Raw genomic sequence first — 21,876 nt, 5'->3', positions numbered from 1 at the left:
TGTAGTAACCTGAATATGATTAAAAATAATTAACAACACTTTTTGTAATGATGTTAAAAATCAGCCCAACTTTTATTTTTAAACGCAACAAAGTATAACAGCCAACATACTGGACACTGTTCTCTTGAACAACAAACAATTATATTGCCATCACTGTTATAATCTTACAATGAAACAAAGTCTCAGATGTAATTATTCTGAAACTAAGTTTGGCCTTCCTCAAGTTTGTTTTGTACTTACATTACTTATATAATCAAAATAAAATATATTTGTTGTTCTGTCACAAGTGCAGTCTCTAATTTATTAAACAACACATTTGTTTTTCATTCCAACACATGAGCTGGAATGTTGTAATATTTTAAGGATGGCTTGTTTCCAGTCCAGGCATTACTGCCTGAATTACTATCATGGGTCGAGGTGATCCAAATGTAAGTGCAGAAGAAAGTCTTTAACTTCCCTTAAGTACAGTGGCAGTGGATGTGGGTTGGAGATGCAATGAGCTTGAACCTGCAGGCGACCATCTTCACTCACCACACCATCTGTGACGGAGGACTCATCTCTCCTGGTGTCCTGCAAGCAAACAATCATATTCTTTGGAACACGAACTTAATTGCTTTCTTAAAACATTTTTTTTCTGGATTTGGTATAGAACAGACTCCAATTTAGACAATCTCAGGCTCCCTCCCCACCAGAGAGGTGACATTCAATGTCCCACTTGTCAGTCTGGATAGCCTTGACCACCACCCAACATACAATAATGTCATGAAAGCATATTTTTAAAAAGGGCTATGCAAACATGGCCAATAATTTTCATTCTAATGCTCTGCAAAATGACTTGGGCACAAAACAAATTTTGCTGTTAGAAAACCGCAGACTTCACTATATACAGTGTAGACCCTTATTAAATTCAGTTATTTGCATTCTTTTGGAGGCGAAGAAAGACTCAAGCTCAAAGTGGTCTAACTCAAATAATGATCTTTAATTTTACATTTTCCGGAAAAGGGAGACCGAGCTCATAGAGACACCAGCTCAAGTCTGACTGCGGTAGCAGCCAGCATGGTTATACAGGGAGTGCAGAATTATTAGGCAAATGAGTATTTTGTCCACATCATCCTCTTCATGCATGTTGTCTTACTCCAAGCTGTATAGGCTCGAAAGCCTACTACCAATTAAGCATATTAGGTGATGTGCATCTCTGTAATGAGAAGGGGTGTGGTCTAATGACATCAACACCCTATATCAGGTGTCCATAATTATTAGGCAACGTCCTTTCCTTTGGCAAAATGGGTCAAAAGAAGGACTTGACAGGCTCAGAAAAGTCAAAAATAGTGAGATATCTTGCAGAGGGATGCAGCAGTCTCAAAACTGCAAAGCTTCTGAAGCGTGATCATCGAACAATCAAGCGTTTCATTCAAAATAGTCAACAGGGTCACAAGAAGCGTGTGGAAAAACCAAGGCGCAAAATAACTGCCCATGAACTGAGAAAAGTCAAGCGTGCAGCTGCCAAGATGCCACTTGCCACCAGTTTGGCCATATTTCAGAGCTGCAACATCACTGGAGTGCCCAAAAGCACAAGGTGTGCAATACTCAGAGACATGGCCATGGTAAGAAAGGCTGAAAGACGACCACCACTGAACAAGACACACAAGCTGAAACGTCAAGACTGGGCCAAGAAATATCTCAAGACTGGTTTTTCTAAGGTTTTATGGACTGATGAAATGAGAGTGAGTCTTGATGGGCCAGATGGATGGGCCCGTGGCTGGATTGGTAAAGGGCAGAGAGCTCCAGTCCGACTCAGACGCCAGCAAGGTGGAGGTGGAGTACTGGTTTGGGCTGGTATCATCAAAGATGAGCTTGTGGGGCCTTTTCGGGTTGAGGATGGAGTCAAGCTCAACTCCCAGTCCTACTGCCAGTTTCTGGAAGACACCTTCTTCAAGCAGTGGTACAGGAAGAAGTCTGCATCCTTCAAGAAAAACATGATTTTCATGCAGGACAATGCTCCATCACACGCGTCCAAGTACTCCACAGCGTGGCTGGCAAGAAAGGGTATAAAAGAAGAAAAACTAATGACATGGCCACCTTGTTCACCTGATCTGAACCCCATTGAGAACCTGTGGTCCATCATCAAATGTGAGATTTACAAGGAGGGAAAACAGTACACCTCTCTGAACAGTGTCTGGGAGGCTGTGGTTGCTGCTGCACGCAATGTTGATGGTGAACAGATCAAAACACTGACAGAATCCATGGATGGCAGGCTTTTGAGTGTCCTTGCAAAGAAAGGTGGCTATATTGGTCGCTGATTTGTTTTTGTTTTGTTTTTGAATGTCAGAAATGTATATTTGTGAATGTGGAGATGTTATATTGGTTTCACTGGTAAAAATAAATAATTGAAATGGGTATATATTTGTTTTTTGTTAAGTTGCCTAATAATTATGCACAGTAATAGTCACCTGCACACACAGATATCCCCCTAAAATAGCTAAAACTAAAAACAAACTAAAAACTACTTCCAAAACCATTCAACTTTGATATAAAGGAGTTTTTTGGGTTCATTGAGAACATGGTTGTTGTTCAATAATAAACTTATTCCTCAAAAATACAACTTGCCTAATAATTCTGCACTCCCTGTATGTTTAGCTGAGTCACATTTGCAGTAAATGATTTGACCAACTCCCATAGCGTGGCATTTTCAGCAGCAAGCGTTTCCACCTGCTCCTGGCTGAACTCCAGGGATTCTCCCAGAAATTTTAATTCCCAATGTAAAATCTCCACCAGGGACAGCCTCGCATTAAAACTGAACAATCGCTTGTCGATTGACTCCAGGATGTCTGCGATGTCATTGCTGGCAGGCAATGTTGTGCCAGGCAACATGTTTTCGATGACGCCGTCTCAATTTTGTCCGAGGAAGATGCAATCTGGGCCTTCTTCATCACTATGTCCTGGAAGCACCGATCAATGAAATCTTCGAGAGCATCTAAACTCTCCAGGGTGGCCTCCAGGGTGTTGGAGATGATAATACAGATGTGGTTAGCTATATGACAATTGATTAGTATATTGATTAGTATATTTAGTATACTTGAAGTCTAAAGAAACATTTGTTAAATTCTACGCTACCATTCACTTTTTTTGAGTCACTTACCTTTTCCCGTCACTTTCGTCACTTACCTCTTGTTCCTCTTTGCTACCAAAAAAAACAAACAAACATGTGTATCTAATAAAAGAAAGTATGTGAGAATGAAAAAAAAAAGAATTATGGTACCGGTAAAATTATATTTTTTCTTGTTCAGCAACAGCAGCAATGATATGTCTAAATGAGGCACTAACATAGAAAAATAGAATAAAAACTGAAGTAACACTACATGTTTAGAAGTTTAGATATATTTCAGACATTAACACCAATACATTTTATTTTTATTTTGTTTACAGTAATTTGAGTTTACAATGGTTTAGTAAGGAGATGTCAATGGTAAGTTGTCATAATGTAAACTACCATATACCACTTTTTTCTGATCCAATACCAAATAAAAGTTTGGCTGGTATTGCTTTTTCCAGTTAATAAAAAAAGTCAAGAGAGGGTTAATTTTCCTCATTTCATTTGCCATGTATCTCATGAGTGTAGCTGCTCTCTAGGAATCATGCAGAAACAGCATTTCTGAAAGCAAAACATACTAATCAAGTTGCATTGCACTTAATAGTAGAATTCAACTATGGCTCTAAATGGCAGCCAAAGAAGGAAGAATTGAGCAGGTTACATATGTTTTCTGAATTTATCTGCAGAACCAATTCAAGTAAATATAAATAAAAAAGCTTCTAACTTTTTGAGATAATCAAGAAACCATACCAAGGCTAAAGGTTATTGAGCCATACATATAATTATTACTGTGTGTCTTTTTTTTTGGTAAGTAAGTAAAATCCCATTTTCATACATACAGTTTACAAAGTGACTATGGTGCCTTCTTCCCCATGATATGTTTTTTTGTGTTCTTTTCTGGTTTCAGTAAGATGATATAACATTTGGGTATGAAGATGCAAATTAGCAGTCCAAAACTTGATGCAAGTATAGCAAATATTTCTACAGCAACACTGAACTTCCCAGGGGAGCTAACATATGCTGGGACAAATGTAATCCACACTGCACAGAATATCAGCATGCTGAAAGTGATAAACTTGGCCTCATTGAAATTATCGGGTAGTTTTCGAGCTAAAAATGCAAAAATAAAACATAAAATAGCCAGAAGTCCTATATAACCAAGCACAGCCCAAAAGCCTACAGCTGAGCCTAGAGCACACTCCAGAGTGATCTTGTCTTTGATCTCCTTAAAATTCTTAAATGGAAAAGGAGGAGAAGTTGTTAACCAGATGATACAAATGACAACTTGTATAAGAGTGAATGCTGTAACACAGAGTCTCTGCTGTGTCTGCCCAAACCATTTTTGAACACTACTACCTGGACGTGTAGCTCTGAAGGCCATTAAAACAACCATTGTTTTTCCCAGAAGACAAGAGATACAGAGGACAAAGGTGATGCCAAATGCTACATGGCGGAACATGCAGGACCAATCAGAGGGCTGACCGATGAAGGTCAGAGAACACAGAAAACACAGAATTAGAGAGAAGAGCAGCAGGAAGCTCAGTTCAGAGTTGTTTGCCCTGACAATAGGAGTTTTCCTATACTTGAAGAAAATGAGTATCACACCGATTGTCATGTATGCCCCAAATACAGATGCTGCAGTGAGCAGTGCTCCCATAATTTCTTCATATGACAGAAACACTGCTTCCTTCTTGATACAGGAATCTCTTCTTTCATTTGACCAAAACTCAGGTAGACATCTCACACAGGTGACAGAATCTGGAAATGAATATTGAAGCAGATGTTACAAGTAGTTACACTCAGTACAATTCCATATGCCCGTGTTTGCATCTACAACATCCATGCAATATCCTACTGATGCTTTACAATATGTTTATTGAGTGAATAAAACTTGCATTCTGTTTTGTGATCAGGTGAGGATTGACAGATGTGACATCTAGAGTGTCCATCAATATTTGTGATTGTGGCATACTTTCCTTTACATTTTAGAGTAATTTGCATACAATTCTAAATATTTTCCAGAGTGCACAGAATCAGAAAGGAGTGAGTGCAGTTGCCCCCCCGCCCACCCACCTTCTTCAAATCCAACAAAAGTGGTGCCAAATGTATAAGGTATGCGTGTGCTGGTTTGTGCAAAGATTGAAATGAAATATCACCACACCTGTAATGTTGCTGATCTCTCCTTCTGCACATCTTATACAATCATAGCAGCAAACAGGCCTTCCTTTCTGGTGAACCTTATGTGTTCCTGGGGGACATTTTTCATTGCAAACTGACACAGGCACCTGTATGATCATTTAATTGTATAAGGAATTTGACAAAAAAAAATTGTCTATGATCTTCTGTCAAACAATTTACTCATTTTGAAGCATCAAAACCAAAATACTGTGAAAAAAAGTTAAGTGTATATTTCTAAAATGAAAAAAGAAATGAAAACATAAAACATAAAAAAGGAATTTTACCTGTTTTGAGTTTCTTGCCCAAATTAAAGACTGGTTTTGCAGATTTAGCTGTTTTTCTTGAACTAATGATGGATTATAAAGACCAACTGTAACAAACTCTACAATACCATTTTCTCTTGGCTGCCAGTTTATAATTTCATACTTTGCTGCTGGATCTCCATTCTCATTAAAGTAAACCTCATCTCCTTCCTTTGTTGTGAAGTGACTCTTTCGTATCTGTTGTAAAATCTAAGGAATATGACATAGCTTAATTCATTATATGATAAAGATTTTGCACACCTCTTGCTTAAAAAATTTTAAGAATCATTTTTTATTAAAAGTCTTCGTAATAATTTAACTTAATGTGAAAACTGTATTTTAAGCTACTAAAAAGCTCACCATGAATGGGTCTAGCTGCACAGTTTTGTTACATGTTTTATTACAACTGAGGATATTGTGAAGTGCATGGGCCACTGCATACACTCCTTTGTACACATTGTTAAAGATAGGCATGAGAGACATGTCAATGAAGCTATTTTGAACTCCAGTCACATCTTCTTGTCCAGTACACTCTCTTTGAGTGTCTGCTGATGACTTTGACTGCCTAAATTTACAGTTAAATAATGCCTCCCAGAACTCAGTAAACAGCCCATTATTTGATGAATTCAGTGGCTTCTCATCCAGTATGAACTCTCTCAGGCCAGTGACATGTGCTTTAGGAATGGAAAGACCAATGGAACCATCTAGTATGTGATGTATGTCCATTTCTGCTGTTTGTGAATCAAATATCCAAGACTCACTGCCTATCCACTGATACCCAGACAAGTTATGGTACAAGAACTCATGTAGAAGCACATTCAAATCTGCACGGGAAAGGAATGCAACAATCACCCTGGAGGTTGAAGCCTTTATAATGCCAATTATCTCTTGTATTTTGTCAGATGGATCTGTTCTAAAGAAAGATACAGAATACTCCAGACAGATGCCCAGCTGCTGTGCAGTTTCTGTGAATGTGGCCATGCCATTATTTCCATAATCATTATTGGATCTGATAGCTCCAACCCAGGTCCATCCAAAATACTTGACCAAATGGGCCAGGGCTCTGCTCTGGTAGTAGTCACTGGGTATTGTTCTGAGGAAGGATGGGTACTTGGTTTTGTCACTGAGACAAGCACATGTAGCAAAGTGACTGATCTAGAATTAAAAATGAAAAACATATAGATGTGAAAGTCAGAGAATGAGAAAAGATAAAGCTGTTAAAAATAAAACATTCAAATTTACTGCAAAACTCGATTGTAAAAATATGAAAATACTAGTACTCGTACAAATAAACAAAAACAGCTAATCTAAGAGAATTAAACATTTTAAAAAAATATTAAAAGATGAAAATTATATATAAAAATATAAAATTATATATAAAATACCCACCACTGGTACAAAAAAAGGTCCAATGACAGCAGCAACTGCAATGGCTGTAGGAGAGGAAGTCGCTCCTATTATGGCCTGCACATATGCAGGTCTGGTACATGATGTCTTGGAGGGTATGGACACAATTTCATTACCATTAGCCAAAGCTAGTGTAACTCCTGCGCTTCTGGCAACAGATCCACAATTATCATATATTTTATAACCCAGAGAGATTCCTGGCAGTAGGTCTGTACTGTTATTAACCTCCTCAATTGCAAAAAGCATAGCCTGGGCAAACTGCAAATCTCTGAAATTTAAACTTAATTGAGACAATTATTTGCATTGCATCATGTTCCTTAAAACAGACACAAATAATCATGGGTAAATCTTGAAATACAAAGCAAAAGCATTTCAAATTAAAGCATTTAATGAAAGGAAATTAAGTAACTAAAACAAATGAAAATAACTTTTACTCCTCAGTTGTATTTGTAATGAATCCCAACAGATTCCTTAAATGCAAATTGACTTGTAGTGTGTCATTTACCTGATACATTGTAGTGGCAGAGGTTGGTTCATGTAGGTATCCTTTCTGTCTTTCCAGCTTGTGTGAAAAGAGAACATCCCCCCCAGTATAATATCCCCATTCTTAGATAGCAGTGGGTTCTCAGGATCTCCTCTCTGTCTGCACACTGGCTCCTCAGCATGAGAGACAGATGCCACCAACAACAGTTGCAGAAATGCCCATCCCTGCTCTGGCCATCTCTGTGTTGATGTCATTTCTTGAGCTAAACCATTTAGTGGAATGAGAGTACTGCAATGAAGATGAAATACTTAAGCTGTTATTTATACCTTCTGGTGCAGCATAAGAAGTTATCGAATAGTGGCAGTATATTCCCAGTAGATGTACAGGTCCGGCAAAAGGCGAATCATGCCCAAATTTGCATTTAAATGTAGGTTATTATATATGTAAAACAAGGATATACACATTACACATGAAGCAAAATATGAAGCAACAGTGCAAAAAACAATGCATTCGAAATAAATATAAACTAAACAATATTTTTCAGATATCATATTTCTATACAGAAGTCTTAGAGCTCTATTCCACAAGTTACAATAATCTATTCCACATTCACATCTGTGATTCATTGATGTGTTAAGATCTGTCATCACTCTGATATTAAATTAAAGTTGACATGAAATGCTAATGGAAATTTACAGCATGGACCCCTACTTTAAAAGCTGTCATAGATTTACCGCTGTCTTGGAAGTGTGGTTTAACCCTTTAAAGCCGGTCGGAGCGGGCACGCTCCATTTTGCGTAACTATTTTTAAATCCCGGTAGCACTGCAAACACGTAAGCTAGCGCAATAATTTTTTTTTGCATATGAAACTGGAGGAGTTGTACATTCATCTTATGCCATCAGCTTGTCCTAGGTCACGATTTCCTTCCACATAAAGCTTTGCAAAAACTGCATAAAAAGCACTTGCAGCAACAAAGACATAATATTCCAGAAACACGCTTTGCCGATCCGATCAGCTGTTCATAACACTTCCTACGTCCATCAGCGTGAACTAATGTAGTTTTTTACCATCATGAGCCTATACTGGTGTTTTTAAAAGTTATGTTTGACTTTATGACTTTCTGTGTCCTTTCTGGGATGCTTAAGGTTCATATAGCACTGCTGGAAATAGTTTATTTTGATGCATATGCTGTTATTTTGAAAATTTGCATTATAATATTTTCGTTTTTCCTGCAGTATATGAAAATTCGTGTATTTCAAAAATAAAACTATGAAGACACTTAAAATAAATTTCCTGTGGTGGGAAACTAGTTTGTGCAACTTTTTTGTATTTACAGTTTTGAGGGATAAGCCTCTTAAATTTCTCTAACTAGAAATATATGTTAAAAAAACCAAAAGGATTTTCAATTTTTTTGTAGTTTATTGCACTTTTTTGCAATTTATGTAAGTACTATGCACTTAATGCATACATATTATTAAACTTTAGGCTATAATGGTTTTATTGATGTATATGAACTTGAAATGCTCCCAAAAATGGCTCTACAGCATGTAAAAATTTAATATAAGCTCTGGCGGACTTGGTTCTATGGTAGGTCTTAAAGGGTTAAGCTCCATTCCAATTTACTTGGAAGACAGACTCCATTCAGCATCAGCAGCAATGCACCAAATGCTAGACGAACAGCTAACACACCACAAATGCAACTGTACATGATCAGCATTTTAGAAGTATTTTAGACATTTGACACCAACAGATATCTTTGTTTTTACTGTAATTTTTTTCACTAAAAACTTATCTTGTAAAGTACAATATATTATATTTTGTTTTGATCCTATTCCAAGGAAGAGCTTGTTATTGCTATTACCAATATATTAAGAGCATTTTTTTTTTAAACTTTATTTCCTTGATAAAATGGACCAGCGCTCTGTTCTGGTAGTAGTCTTGGCTTTTTGGTACTTGTGTTTTTTTTACGGAGACAAGCGCATGTGGCAAAGTGGCTGATCTAACAGAGTAAAACATTTTTTTAAATAAAAACAAATGATATCTATATATCCTCTCGCAAGAGGACTGGGAGGTTGTAGGTCCTGCGCAGTATCTTTCCTGTTCCTAGGACTGTGCTCTTCTGGACAGAGATCTCAGATATTGTTCCTGGTATCTGCTGGAGCCACTTGTCTAACCTGCGGGTCACTGCACTGAGTGTCACCATGGTGACCGCTGTTACCTTTCCGATTTCCGAACTGTTGTTGGTGGCATCTGTCTCTCATGCTGAGGAGCCGGTGTGTAGGCAGAGAGGAGATCCTAAAAACCCACTGCTATCTAACAAAGAGGATATTGTATTGGGCATGACTGTCAAGAGGGCCTGTGCCTGCAGAACCAGATATGGAGAAGGTTGAGTTAGTTTCACACAAGTTTTATTTAAGATCATGAACAACAAGAAAAAGTGCATGGTGTGGTGAAGTGAAGGGGTAAAGGCTCCAAAGGTAAACAATTGGGGGAGACTCGTGGCATGGTGGTCTAGCGCTGGTAAATTGTGGACATAGGAGATGGGAATTAGCAGGGACACAAAATGTATCCAGGAGGAAATGAAGGTTAGTGGGATATGCATGGTTTATTTGGCAGGCAGAGTTTTGAAGCTTGCAGAGGGAGATGAAGGTCCCAGAGTCTAGCTGAGTGTGGTGTGTGATGAAATATGCTACCACATCTGTTTTTGCTGCCAGAGATTAATAATAACTTATAATTAGTGCTGTCAATAGATCAAAAAAATAGATGCGTTAAATGCGTTTAAAAAATGTATTGCCTTGACCGTGATGGCAGATTAACTTGCGTTAACATGTTAATTTTGACAACACTACTTGTGATTAAATGTAGAGTGGTCTAAACACATGGTGAGTGAAAAGGGGTGAGATAAGGAGAAACGCTTAGTGTATCATAAGATGCCAAGTCTATTATACCATAAGGGTGTATTCAGAGTCCCCTGATCCAGTCCTAACTGTAAGCTGTGTCAAAAAAGAAAGCCTTAAGCCTTATCTGAAAAGTAGAGAGGGTGTCTGTCCCCAGATCCAAGCTAAGAGCTTTTTCCACAGAAGAGTTTTCAAGGAGAGAGTGTTTTAGATGATGCTAGAGATGAACAAGCATCCGGTTCCATTAGCTTCTGCAATCCAGGGGTCAGAGAAACTTTTTAACAAAAAACATTTTCACATATAAAACATGTACTACTTGAAAGACAAAAAAGATTCATAAACAACAGAACAACAAAATTAAAAACAGTGCCTTAAAGCTCCTCCCATACTACTTTTAATTGGAGATAAATTATCTGAATTTCAGGAGTAGAACCACTCCCCCAAACACGCCCCTTCTGTTTCTTATCTATATATGACCCTCAGTTCTACGAGCTGTTCGTTCTCTTTTTCGTGCAAACAAGGTTAGTTTTTGTCGGTTCTCATTTTCGTGTGAATACCATTTAAGAAGGTCTTTAACACAGCTTATCTTAAAAGAGTAACATAATTTTATCTGATATCCTTCAGGCGATCCAAGAAACCCAAACACTCTGAATGTCACGGCAGCGGTTCAGAGAGACCGAATGCCCTCTGCCATCCTGGGAAACTTTTTAGCAATTTTTTGTTAGCTTGATCTATTCAGTCATCTTCTCTCCAGTAAATTCAGTTATGAAGTAAGTCCGGCCACTGGCCACCTCCACGAAATTCAGGAAGATCACTCACCAGCAAAGCTCGCAGCTCCACTCACGTTACTCTGAAACTGGCCCACAGGCCGGGTGACTTAGCCGAAAGCCGACAGACATCAGCACCCGACCCAGAAGCCATGCCATTCCTACGCTTCTGTAAGGTCTTCCGAATATGCTGCCGTTAAGGATTCAGACTGGGTTGTAGCCCGGTTTTAACTGCTTCTGTTCACCAGTATTCTAACTTTTGTAGTTTTTTAACCTCGGACTAAATATCAGTCCAAAGTCTTCTTCTGTGCAGAAGCAAAATTGCAGCTCCAAAAGCAAAAGCTACTGCGTACCTTGTAGCTCCACCCACCCATCAGCACCAGGTAGCAGGGGCAAGCTCAGTACTATGCACCTGCACCCCACAACCATTTAATGCACAGCTGGAAAATAGTCGCTAGTTCCATGCTCTACTGCTCCTCCATGCTGTTTATCTCTGCTAAGCATAGGATGTCAGCTTTGATGTTTTCCATCCCTCTTTACGCAAAGTGCAGAAGCAAACTTTGGCATTGTGATGCCAGGTTCTTTCTCTATCTGTCATTCGCAAAATGCAGCAAACTTCCTGCCACCGAGTTGCCAGTTTCTCTGCATTTCTTTTTGCAAAAAGCAGCTGTTAACCCTTCTGGCACTGGGATGCCAGGATCTTTCTCTAGCCCTCATTCACAAACACAGCATCAAGCTTTTCTACCACTGATTTGGCAGTTTCTCTGCATTTATCATTGAAAAATGAAAGGCAGTTCGTCTTGTAATCGGAAGGTTGCCGGTTTGAGCCCCGGCTCTGACAGTCTCGGTCGTTGTGTCCTTGGGTAAGACACTTCACCTGTTGCCTATTGGTGGTGGTCAGAGGACCTGGTGGCGCCAGTGTCCGGCAGCCTCGCCTCTGTCAGTGCGCCCCAGGGCAGCTGTGGCTACAATGTAGCTTGTCATCACCAGTGTGTGAATGGGTGGATGACTGAATGTAGTGTAAAGCGCTTTGGGGTCCATAGTGACTAAGTAAAGCGCTATACAAATATAGGCCATTTACCATTTTACTAAAAGCACTGTCAAACCTAAAATGAGGATGTGGGCCCAGCTAGTGAAATATCCTAGGAACCACAAGTAGCCTTCGGTTTAAGACTGAAATTCTCAGTTAGGGTGATACAGCAGTATGAGTTCTCTAAGATAAGATGGGGCATGATTATTCAAGCCCTTGTAAATGAGGAGAAGGGTTTTAAATTTTATTGTAGAATAGAATAGAGAATAGCCCTTTATTGTTATTGTACATTTACAGTGAAATTATGTGTGTTCCATGCCAAATATGCAAGAATAAAATATAAATTGCAAGACAGCAGAAATAAATAACAAACAGGAGATATACAATCAAGCAGCAGCTTCTGGTCCAGGTTATTCTTCCTCCGGACTCCGAGGAAGTGCAACCACTGTTGGGTCATCATTACAAGGGCGTTTATGTTGTGGGTCTAGGTGAGATCAGCAGAGATGTGGTTGCCCAGAAACCTGAAGATGGAGACAGATTTCACCCGTTCTCCATTAAGTATAAGAGAGGAGTGGACTGTCTGTGCCTCCTGAACTCCGTTATGAGTTCTTTTGTTTTAAGGGCATCTGGCTTCAAATTATTTTCTAAACACCAGCAGGACCGATTTTCTACCTCCGACCTGTACACTGTCTCATCTCTCTGAGAGATGAACCCAACCACTGTGGGCATACTTGACAATGACCCTGGCTGCGTGGGTTGGTGTACAGTCAAATGTGTACAGGGCATAAAGTGGGGGGCTGTGAATACAGCAATATGGAGATCTGGTGCTGAGTGACAGTGGGCGAGGAGTCAGACTGATTGAGGCTGGCTGATTAGAAAGTCTTCTGAAGGTGGTACAGTCTGGTGGTAAGGATGTCTGGGATTGTGGTGTGGAATGCTGAGCTGTAGTCCACAAAGAGCATCTTCATGTAGCTCTTCCTGTTCTCCAAAGGGCCAGTGCTCTGTGAAGGGTGATGGCATCTTCCATTGACAGACTTAGTGAAGGTCTCCATGTCCTGCTGTTCAAAGATGGACCAGTCTGTCAGATCAAAACAGTCCTGTAGCTGGAGGACAGCATCATCTGGCCATGTCTTAATGACCTGGGTGCTTAGAGAACTATTTTCTCTTTGGGGGATGTAGGCAGGGATAAGGAGCAGAGAGAGGTGGTCAGATTGTCTCAGGTTGAGAGAGGGGTGTTGCTCTGTAGGCATGCTTCATGTTAGTACACAAATGGTCCAGTGTTATATCCCCCCTGGTAGGACAATTTGCAGAATGGGCAAAACAAAAATTGGACTGGACCCTCAGTTCACGCAGAAGATTTTTTTCAGTGATGAGGCAAACTTTTATGTGAATGGTGAAGTTAACAAACAAAACCACTGCTATTGGTCTGACACTAACCCACATTGGATGGATCCCTCCAAGACTGTTGGAACAACAAAAGTGATGGTTTGGTGTGGTATATGGGGTACAACGATAGTGGATCCATTCTTCATCAATGGAAACCTCAAGGCCACTGGATATTTGAAATTGCTACATGATGATGTGTTTCCCTCTTTGTGCACTGAAGCTGGCACATTCCCTGAGTTTTTCCAGCAAGATGGTGCACCACCACATTATGGGTGCCAGGTCCGAGCTTTCCTAGATGAACAGTTTCCTGGTAAGTGGATTGGTCATCGTGGGCCAGTTGAATGGCGCTCAAGGTCTCCCGATCTGACCCCCTTAGACTTTTATCTTTGGGGTCATCTGAAGGCAATTGTCTATGGCGTGAAGATACGAGAGCACCTGAAACTACAGATACTGGATGCCTGTGCTGTCATTTCTCCTACGGTGTTGCTATCAGTGTGTGAAGAGTGCGAGAAGAGGGTTGCATTGACAAACCAACACAATGGACAGCACATTGAACACATTTTATAAGTGGTCAGAAACTTGTAAATAACTCATGAAAGAATAAAGTTATGTTGAAACCAAGCACACCATTGTTTTTCTTGTGACATTACCAATAAGTTTGATGTGTCACATGGCCGTCTTCCTATTGAAAAAACAAGTTGTATCCAAGATGGCCGACTTCTAAATGGCCACCATGGTCACCACCCATCTTGAGGAGTTTGCCCCCTCACATATACTAATGTGCCACAAACAGGACTTTAATATCACCAACCATTCCCATTATTACGGTGTATCCATATAAATGGCCCACCCTGTACATTGTGGGCTATGTCCCTGAAAGACTTTTGGCCACAGTCTTTTGACAAGATGGGTAAGCAGCGACCGAATAGAGAAAGGAAAGACACTCCGTCTGAACTGATCGAAGCCCCTCAAGATGGTGCCCACTCCGACTCTGACCCTACTGCCGAATTGGACCCATCCCTTGCCAATGCCTTTAACTTGATGACGGCTAATGTTGTTAAAGTAATTGACGAGAAACTTAGTCCTCTGACCGAGGCTGTTTCTAAGCTCGTGGTGGAACTCCAGTCAGCACATAAAAGGTTGGACAAAGCAGAAGCTAGGGTGCCAGCTGTGGACAGCGTTGCTATTGCTCACGAGCCCCGGATCACCGAGCTTGAAAATCAAGTCAGCGCTCTCATGGAAAGATTGGATGCAGCAGAAAACTACAGCACACGACTGAACGTTCGGCTTGTTGGCCTACCGGAGGACACTGAATCTGCTCATTTGTTTTCACTCTTTCACAGATAAGCAGAGAGTCATGGAAGCGGTGCACCGACTCAGATGGGGGGCTCAAGCTTAATGGCTCAACGGTGTCATTCTACAATGACTTCTCCACGGCGGTGCTGAAGAAGTGAAAGGCCTATGATGCAGTGAAGCTGCTTTTGCGGGAGCGGGGGATACAGTACGCCATGTTCTTTCCGGCGACACTCCAGGTGACACACAACGGCTCAAGGAGGAGATTCTCCACCCCTGGGCAGGTGCAGGATTTCCTGGCTTCCCTACCTGATTGAATCCCTTTCCGTTTGCTTCTTCTTCCACCCATTATTACTGCATCATTGACCTCATCCGGGTCCTGGTTTGGTTCTACTGTTCCCTACACGCTGAATCAGCCAAGCGGCTTGGGCGCTCGGTTTATGAACAGTTGCTCTTTACTTGGAATGTCTAGCTCCAGCACGATGAGCCTAAGTTTTTGTTTTTTTCATATGCGTGGTGTTGTTATGACTAGAAACCAAGTACACCATTGTTTTACCCTGTACATCAATGTTAAAATGTATACATATGAGAATGAAAATGTGCAAATATAAAAATTAACATAAAATTATGTAAGAGTAAAAATACGTGTATCTAACAGAAGAAAGAAAAAAAATTCTGGCTTGCATAAAATTACATTTTTTCTTGTTCAGCAATGTGTCTAAATGAGGCATTAACATAGAAAAACAAAGAAGTTAACAGTAAATCAATAAATTGTATTTATTTTTTGTTTACAGTAATTTGTGTTTAAAACGGTTAAATAATGTGCTGAGAACAGCTAGTTATCATCATGTAAGGTACCATATAGCATTTGTTTTCTGATCCAATACCAAGAAAAAGCTTGGCTTTTATTGTTTTATCCCATATATAATAAAAGGAAGAAAGGGTTAACTTTCCTTATTTCATTTGACACGTATCTCATGAATGTAGCTGCTGTCTATGAATCATGCAGAAACAGCATTTCTGAAAGCAAAACATACTAATCAAGTTACATTGCAATTAATACTAGAATTCAACTATGGCTCTACATGGCAGCCTCTTAAAAAAGAAGGGAAAATTGAGCAGATGACATATACTTTCTGAATTTATCTGCAGTCCCATGTCATTCAAATTTAAATTAGAAAATCCAGACTTTACCATAACGAAATAAATGAAGAAAAATCATAATAAATATATATACATCCGTAACTTTTAGCCTTCAGTCACTTGGTAAATCGCATTTTACTGCATTCAATATTCAAAGTGAATTTGGTACCTTCTTCCCCATCATATTCCTTTTCGTATTATTCTCTGGTTTCAGTAATATAATATAACATTTAGGTATGAAGATGCAAATTAGCAGTCCAAAACTGGAAGCAAGTATAGCAAATATTTCTACAGCAACACTGAACTTTCCAGGAGAGCTAACATATGCTGGGATAAATGTAATCCACACTACAGAGAATATCAGCATGCTGAAAGTGATAAACTTGGCTTTGTTGAAATTATCGGGTAGTTTTCGAGCTAAAAATGCAAAAATAAAACATAAAATAGCCAGAAGTCCTATATAACCAAGCACAGCCCAAAAGCCCACAACTGAGCCAAGGGCACACTCCAGAGTGATCTTGTCTTTAATTTCCTTAAAATTCTTAAATGGAAAAGGAGGAGAAGTTGTTAACCAGATGATACAAATGATAACTTGTATAAGAGTGAATGCTGTAACACAGAGTCTCTGCTGTGTCTGCCCAAACCATTTTTTAACATTACTACCTGGACGTGTAGCTCTGAAGGCCATTAAAACAACTATTGTTTTTCCCAGAAGACAAGAGATACAGAGGACAAAGGTGATGCCAAATGCTACATGTCGGAACATGCAGGACCAATCAGAGGGCTGACCAATGAAGGTCAGAGAACACAGAAAACACAGAATTAAGGAGAAGAGCAGCAGGAAGCTCAGTTCAGAGTTGTTTGCCCTGACAATAGGAGTTTTCCTATATTTGAAGAAAATGAGTATCACACCAATCGCCATGCATGCCCCAAATAAAGCTACTGCAGTGAGCAGTGCTCCCATAATTTCTTCATATGACAGAAACACTGCTTCCTTCTTTATACAGGCATCTCTTCTTTCATTTGACCAAAACTCAGGTAGACATCTCACACAGGTGACAGAATCTGGAAATTAATATTTAGTACAATTGTCATATGCCTGCATTTGCATCAAAAACATCCATGTAATATTCTACTGATGATTTACAGTTACAAGATGAAAAACAACATGTTTATTGAGCACCCCCCCCCCTCCCAAAAAAACAAAACAAAAACCAAAAAACAGTGCTTCACGGTTTTGTGGTTAAGTGAGTTTGCACAGTGTAGCTATCTAGTGCATTGACTTGCTGTTTTTGATTGTTGCATACGTTTCCTTTGCACTTTAAATGAATGAACATGCAATTCTAAATATTTTCCAGAGTGCATACACAATTTTACGAAGACCACATGTAAGTCCTGTTATAACATAAAAACTCTCTCTCTATTTATCTATATTTACATATGCAGACATATGTAAAATTTATATAAATTATCAAAAATAATGTCCAAATTAATTTTATCTCCTTACTCACGATTCCGTGATAAGCAGTTAATTATTTTCACATAGTTCAACAAGGAAATCTAAATGATATTATGTCTCCACAAAAACAGACATCAAACTTATTATATGGTTACTGTGGCCTTCCTACGCACTTAACTTTGCTTTGCAACGCACCAAAGTTAAAATGAAATATCATTGCACCTGTAATGTTGCTGATCTCTCCCTCTGCACATCTTATACAGTCATAGCAGCAAACAGGCCTTCCTTTCTGGAGAACCTTGCGTGTTCCTGGGCGACATTTCTCACTGCAAACTGACACAGGCACCTGCATGATCAACAGTATTTAACCGTGTATGGACTTTGACAAAGAAAAATGTCCATATGATGTTCTCTGTAGAACAATGTATTTTGAAGCATCAAAATATTGTGAAACATAATTAATTACATATTTTGAACAAAGAAACAAGAACATAAAAAGGAATTGTACGATAGCTTACCTGCTTTGAGTTTCTTGCCCAAATTAAAGACTTGTTTTGCAGTTTTAGCTGTTTCTCTGTAGTTAATGATACATCATAGAGGCCAACTGTGACAAACTCCACAGTACCATTTTCTCTTGGCTGCCAGTTTATAATGTCATACTTTGCTGCTGGATCTCCATTCTCGTTAAAGTGAACCTCATCTCCTTCCTTTGTTGTGAAATGGATCTTCTGTATGTGTTGCAGAACCTAAGAAGTATGTCATAACTCAATTCATTGCATGACAAAGATTGTACATACCGACTGGTTAAAATATATATATAAGAATTCATTTTTTTAGATAACATTTTTAATTAACAACTTAATGTGAAAACTGTATTTTAAGCTACTAAAAAGCTCACCATGAAGGGATCTAGCTGCACAGTTTTGTTACATGTTTTATTACAACTGAGGATATTGTGAAGTGCATGGGCCACTGCATACACTCCTTTGTAGACATTGTTAAAGAGAGGCATGAGAGACATGTCAATGAAGCTATTTTGAACTCCAGTCATATCTTCATGTCCGGTACACTCTCTCTGAATGTCTGCTGATGACTTCAACTCCTTGAACTTACAACTAAATAGTGTCTCCCAGACCTCAGTGAACAGTTCATTATTTGATGATTTCAATGGCTTCTCATCCAGTATGAACTCTCTCAGGCCAGTGACATGTGCTTTAGGAATGGAAAGACCAATGGAACCATTCAGTATGTGATGTATGTCCATTTCTGCTGTTTGTGAATCAAATATCCAAGACTCACTGCCTATCCACTGATAACCAGACAAGTTATGGTATGAAAACTCAGGTAGCAGGACATTCAAATCTGCACGGGAAAGGAATGCAACAATCACCCTGGAGGTTGAAGCCTTTATTATGTCAAGTATCCTTTGTATTTTGGCATATGGATCTGTTCTAAAAAAAGATACAGAATACTCCAGACAGACGCCCAGCTGCTGTGCAGTTTCTGTGAATGTGGCCATGCCATTATTTCCATAATCATTATTGGATCTGATAGCTCCAACCCAAGTCCACCTAAAGTACTTGACCAAATGGGCCAGGGCTCTGCTCTGGTAGTAGTCACTGGGTATTGTTCTGAGGAAGGATGGGTACTTGGTTTTGTCACTAAGACAAGCACATGTAGCAAAGTGACTGATCTAGAATTAAAAATGAAAACTTATGAATGAAAAAGACAAAGAATGAAAAAAGATGAAAGTGTTAAAAAATAAAACATTTAAATTTAATGGAAAAAATATAGTAAAAATATTAAAATTACAGTTCTACTCAATACTTATACTGAGTACATAAAATGTACCAGGCAAAATGATTGATCTAAAAAAAATTTTTTTTTTAAAAAAGTATTCAAAGATGATAAAATAGGTTCTATATATGAAATACCAACCACGGGTACAAAAAAAGGTCCAATAACAGTAGCTACTGCTATGGTTGGAGAAGAAGAGGTCTCTCCTATTATGGCCTGCACATATGCAGGTTTTGTACATGAGGTCTTGGATGGTACAGACACATTTTCATTACCATTAGCCAAAGCTAGTGTAACTCCTACACTTCTGGCAACAGATCCACAAGTATCATAGATTTTATAGCCCACAGAGAGTCCTGGCAGTAGGTCTGTACTGTTATTAATCTCCTCAATGGCAAAAAGCATAGCCTGGGCAAACTGCAAATCTCTGAAATTTAAACTTAATTGAGACAATTATGATTAATTTGCATTTCATTGTGTTCCTTAAAACAGACACAAATAATCTGGATAAATCTCAAAATACAAAACAAAAACATTTCAAATTAAAACATTTAATGAAAGGAATTTAAATAACTAAAACAAATGAAAATACCTTTTTGTCTGTAATGATTCCCAAAAGATTCTTTAAATGCAAATTGATTTGTAATGTGTCATTTACCTGGTACATTGTAGTGGCAGAGGTTGGTTCATGTAGGAATCTCTTCTGTCTTTCCAGCTTGTATGAAAAGAGAACATCCCCCCCAGTATAATATCCCCATTCTTAGATAGCAGTGGGTTCTCAGGATCTCCTCTCTGTCTGCACACTGGCTCCTCAGCATGAGAGACAGATGCCACCAACAACAGTTGTAGAAATGCCCATCCCTGCTCTGGCCATCTCTGTGTTGGTGTCATTTCTTGAGCTAAACCACTTAGTAGCATTAAAAGTACTATAATGAAGATGAAATACTTAAGCTGGTATTTATACCTTTTGGTGCAGCATAAGACATAATCGAAGAGTGGCAGTATATTCACAGTAGATGTACAGGTCTGGCAAAAGGAGAATCATGCCCAAATTTGCATTTAAATGTAAGTTTATGTATGTAAAACAAGGACATACACATCACACAGGGCTTAAATAAGAAGTAACAGTGCAAAAAACAATTTATTAGAAATAAATATGCATTAAAATGTATTCAAATGTTAAACATGCAGTATCCTTTTCCAAAGTGGTAACAAAGGTCATAAAATTACTTTCTTAGAAAGCACCTGCTTAATAAGGAAAGAACTGGATGCACTGGAAACTTTACTTTTTTATACATTACTCTTATACACTCTTCTTAGAGCTTTATACAACAAGTTACAGTAATCCATTAACTTCCACTTTCACATCTGTGATGCATAGATGTGATATTAAGATCTGTCAACAGTCTGATACTAAATTAAAGATGACATGAAATGCTAAGGGAAATTTACAGCAGGGAGGATTTGACATTTGAAGTGTAGTTTAGGAAATAAGTGTTTTAAGTTTTTACAACAGGTGTAGCGCCATCTTGTGCCCGTACAGAACCTGATGTCACTAGGTTGGTTGTTTTTTAATTGTTAAATTGATTCCCACTGAAATAAGGTAATCCACCTGTGGGCCATAATGCTTGGGATTGTAGATCACTTTGCAAATGACAGTTAGGTGGATAAGTGTGTGTTTAAGTCAGTTGCATCGGTGGTTCACCAGACCCACAAGCTGAAGTTGACACTGTCCCCTCTGTGTTTGACTTTTCCTCGTCAGGCCACGTGGAAAGGCCAAGCAGCACAATCAGCTGGCAGTGCAGATGTGCGATGAGTACCCAAGCACATCAAATCAATTTACAACCAGTTTGCAATCAGTGCTGCGGTCATTACTCAAAAACAGTAATGTATTATACATTACGTGTTACTTTTGAGTAGCACAGTATGTTACTTACTCCTATGATAAAGCCATTTGTTACACTACTTGATACTTTCTGCTTACTCTGTAAACTGACCAGTTATCATGTTTTTTGATGAGCAGCATTTTATTCGCATAAAATATTGTTGGTCGCATCTTACAGACATCTGCTCTGCCAGCTTGGTCTGTATACTGATCTAGTGAGGAAAAATCTAATCTGACTTTAGCCTGTTGGTCCGGTGAACCACTGGTGCACCCACGCAAACAGGCTCTCCTCCACAAAGTCTTCATTTATAATTGACTCTTCAAAACTATGCATTATGGCTAACAAGTGGATTTCATTTCAGTTCAGTTAGCCAACAATAAATAAATAATTAAAATCACTCGTTGCTTATTAGACAGAAGTTGAAAATGAACTGCATATCCTCGTGTTTTTGTTCTTAAAATTAAATCTATTGCTGCTACTAGGGGCAGTATGACAGCTTTTTAGAGTTTAATGTCCACCTTAATTAGCTAGAATCTGTCTCCCAATCTACTTGGGAGACCGATTCTGTTGCCAGCAGAAAGGCAACAGTAAATGATTAGCAGTTTAGAGGTTTTTTAGACATTTTACACCAGCAGAATTTTTTTGTATATTTACTGTTTTTGTATTTACTCTAATATCTCATCGTATAGAGTACCATATATTATACAGTGGAACCCTGACTTACGAAATTAATTCGTTCCTGAGGGTCTTTCGTA

General features: G+C 38.9%; 1 protein-coding gene and 1 pseudogene across 1 annotated transcript; both read right to left on the bottom strand.

Moving 5' to 3' along the window:
- Positions 1-3,920: 3,920 nt before the first annotated feature.
- On the bottom strand, positions 3,921-7,662 carry LOC146694167 (extracellular calcium-sensing receptor-like; annotated as a pseudogene).
- An 8,468-nt stretch (positions 7,663-16,130) lies between these two features.
- Positions 16,131-20,072, bottom strand: LOC146694166 (extracellular calcium-sensing receptor-like). Its single transcript, XM_085478840.1, has 6 exons — positions 19,894-20,072; positions 19,377-19,674; positions 18,337-19,131; positions 17,957-18,184; positions 17,661-17,784; positions 16,131-17,044 (listed from the first exon to the last, which is right to left on the bottom strand). Exons 1-6 carry the CDS (start codon positions 19,968-19,970, stop codon positions 16,131-16,133), a joined length of 2,436 nt encoding a protein of 811 aa, XP_085334966.1. The 5' UTR covers positions 19,971-20,072.
- Positions 20,073-21,876: the final 1,804 nt, after the last annotated feature.

This window comes from Copadichromis virginalis, linkage group LG14, assembly GCF_057382275.1.
Source record: "Copadichromis virginalis isolate Kocher_CV1m ecotype Utaka linkage group LG14, C_Virginalis_male_GT1.1, whole genome shotgun sequence".
Classification (NCBI taxonomy): Eukaryota; Metazoa; Chordata; class Actinopteri; order Cichliformes; family Cichlidae; genus Copadichromis; species Copadichromis virginalis.
This window is presented reverse-complemented; position numbering and strand designations above follow the sequence as displayed.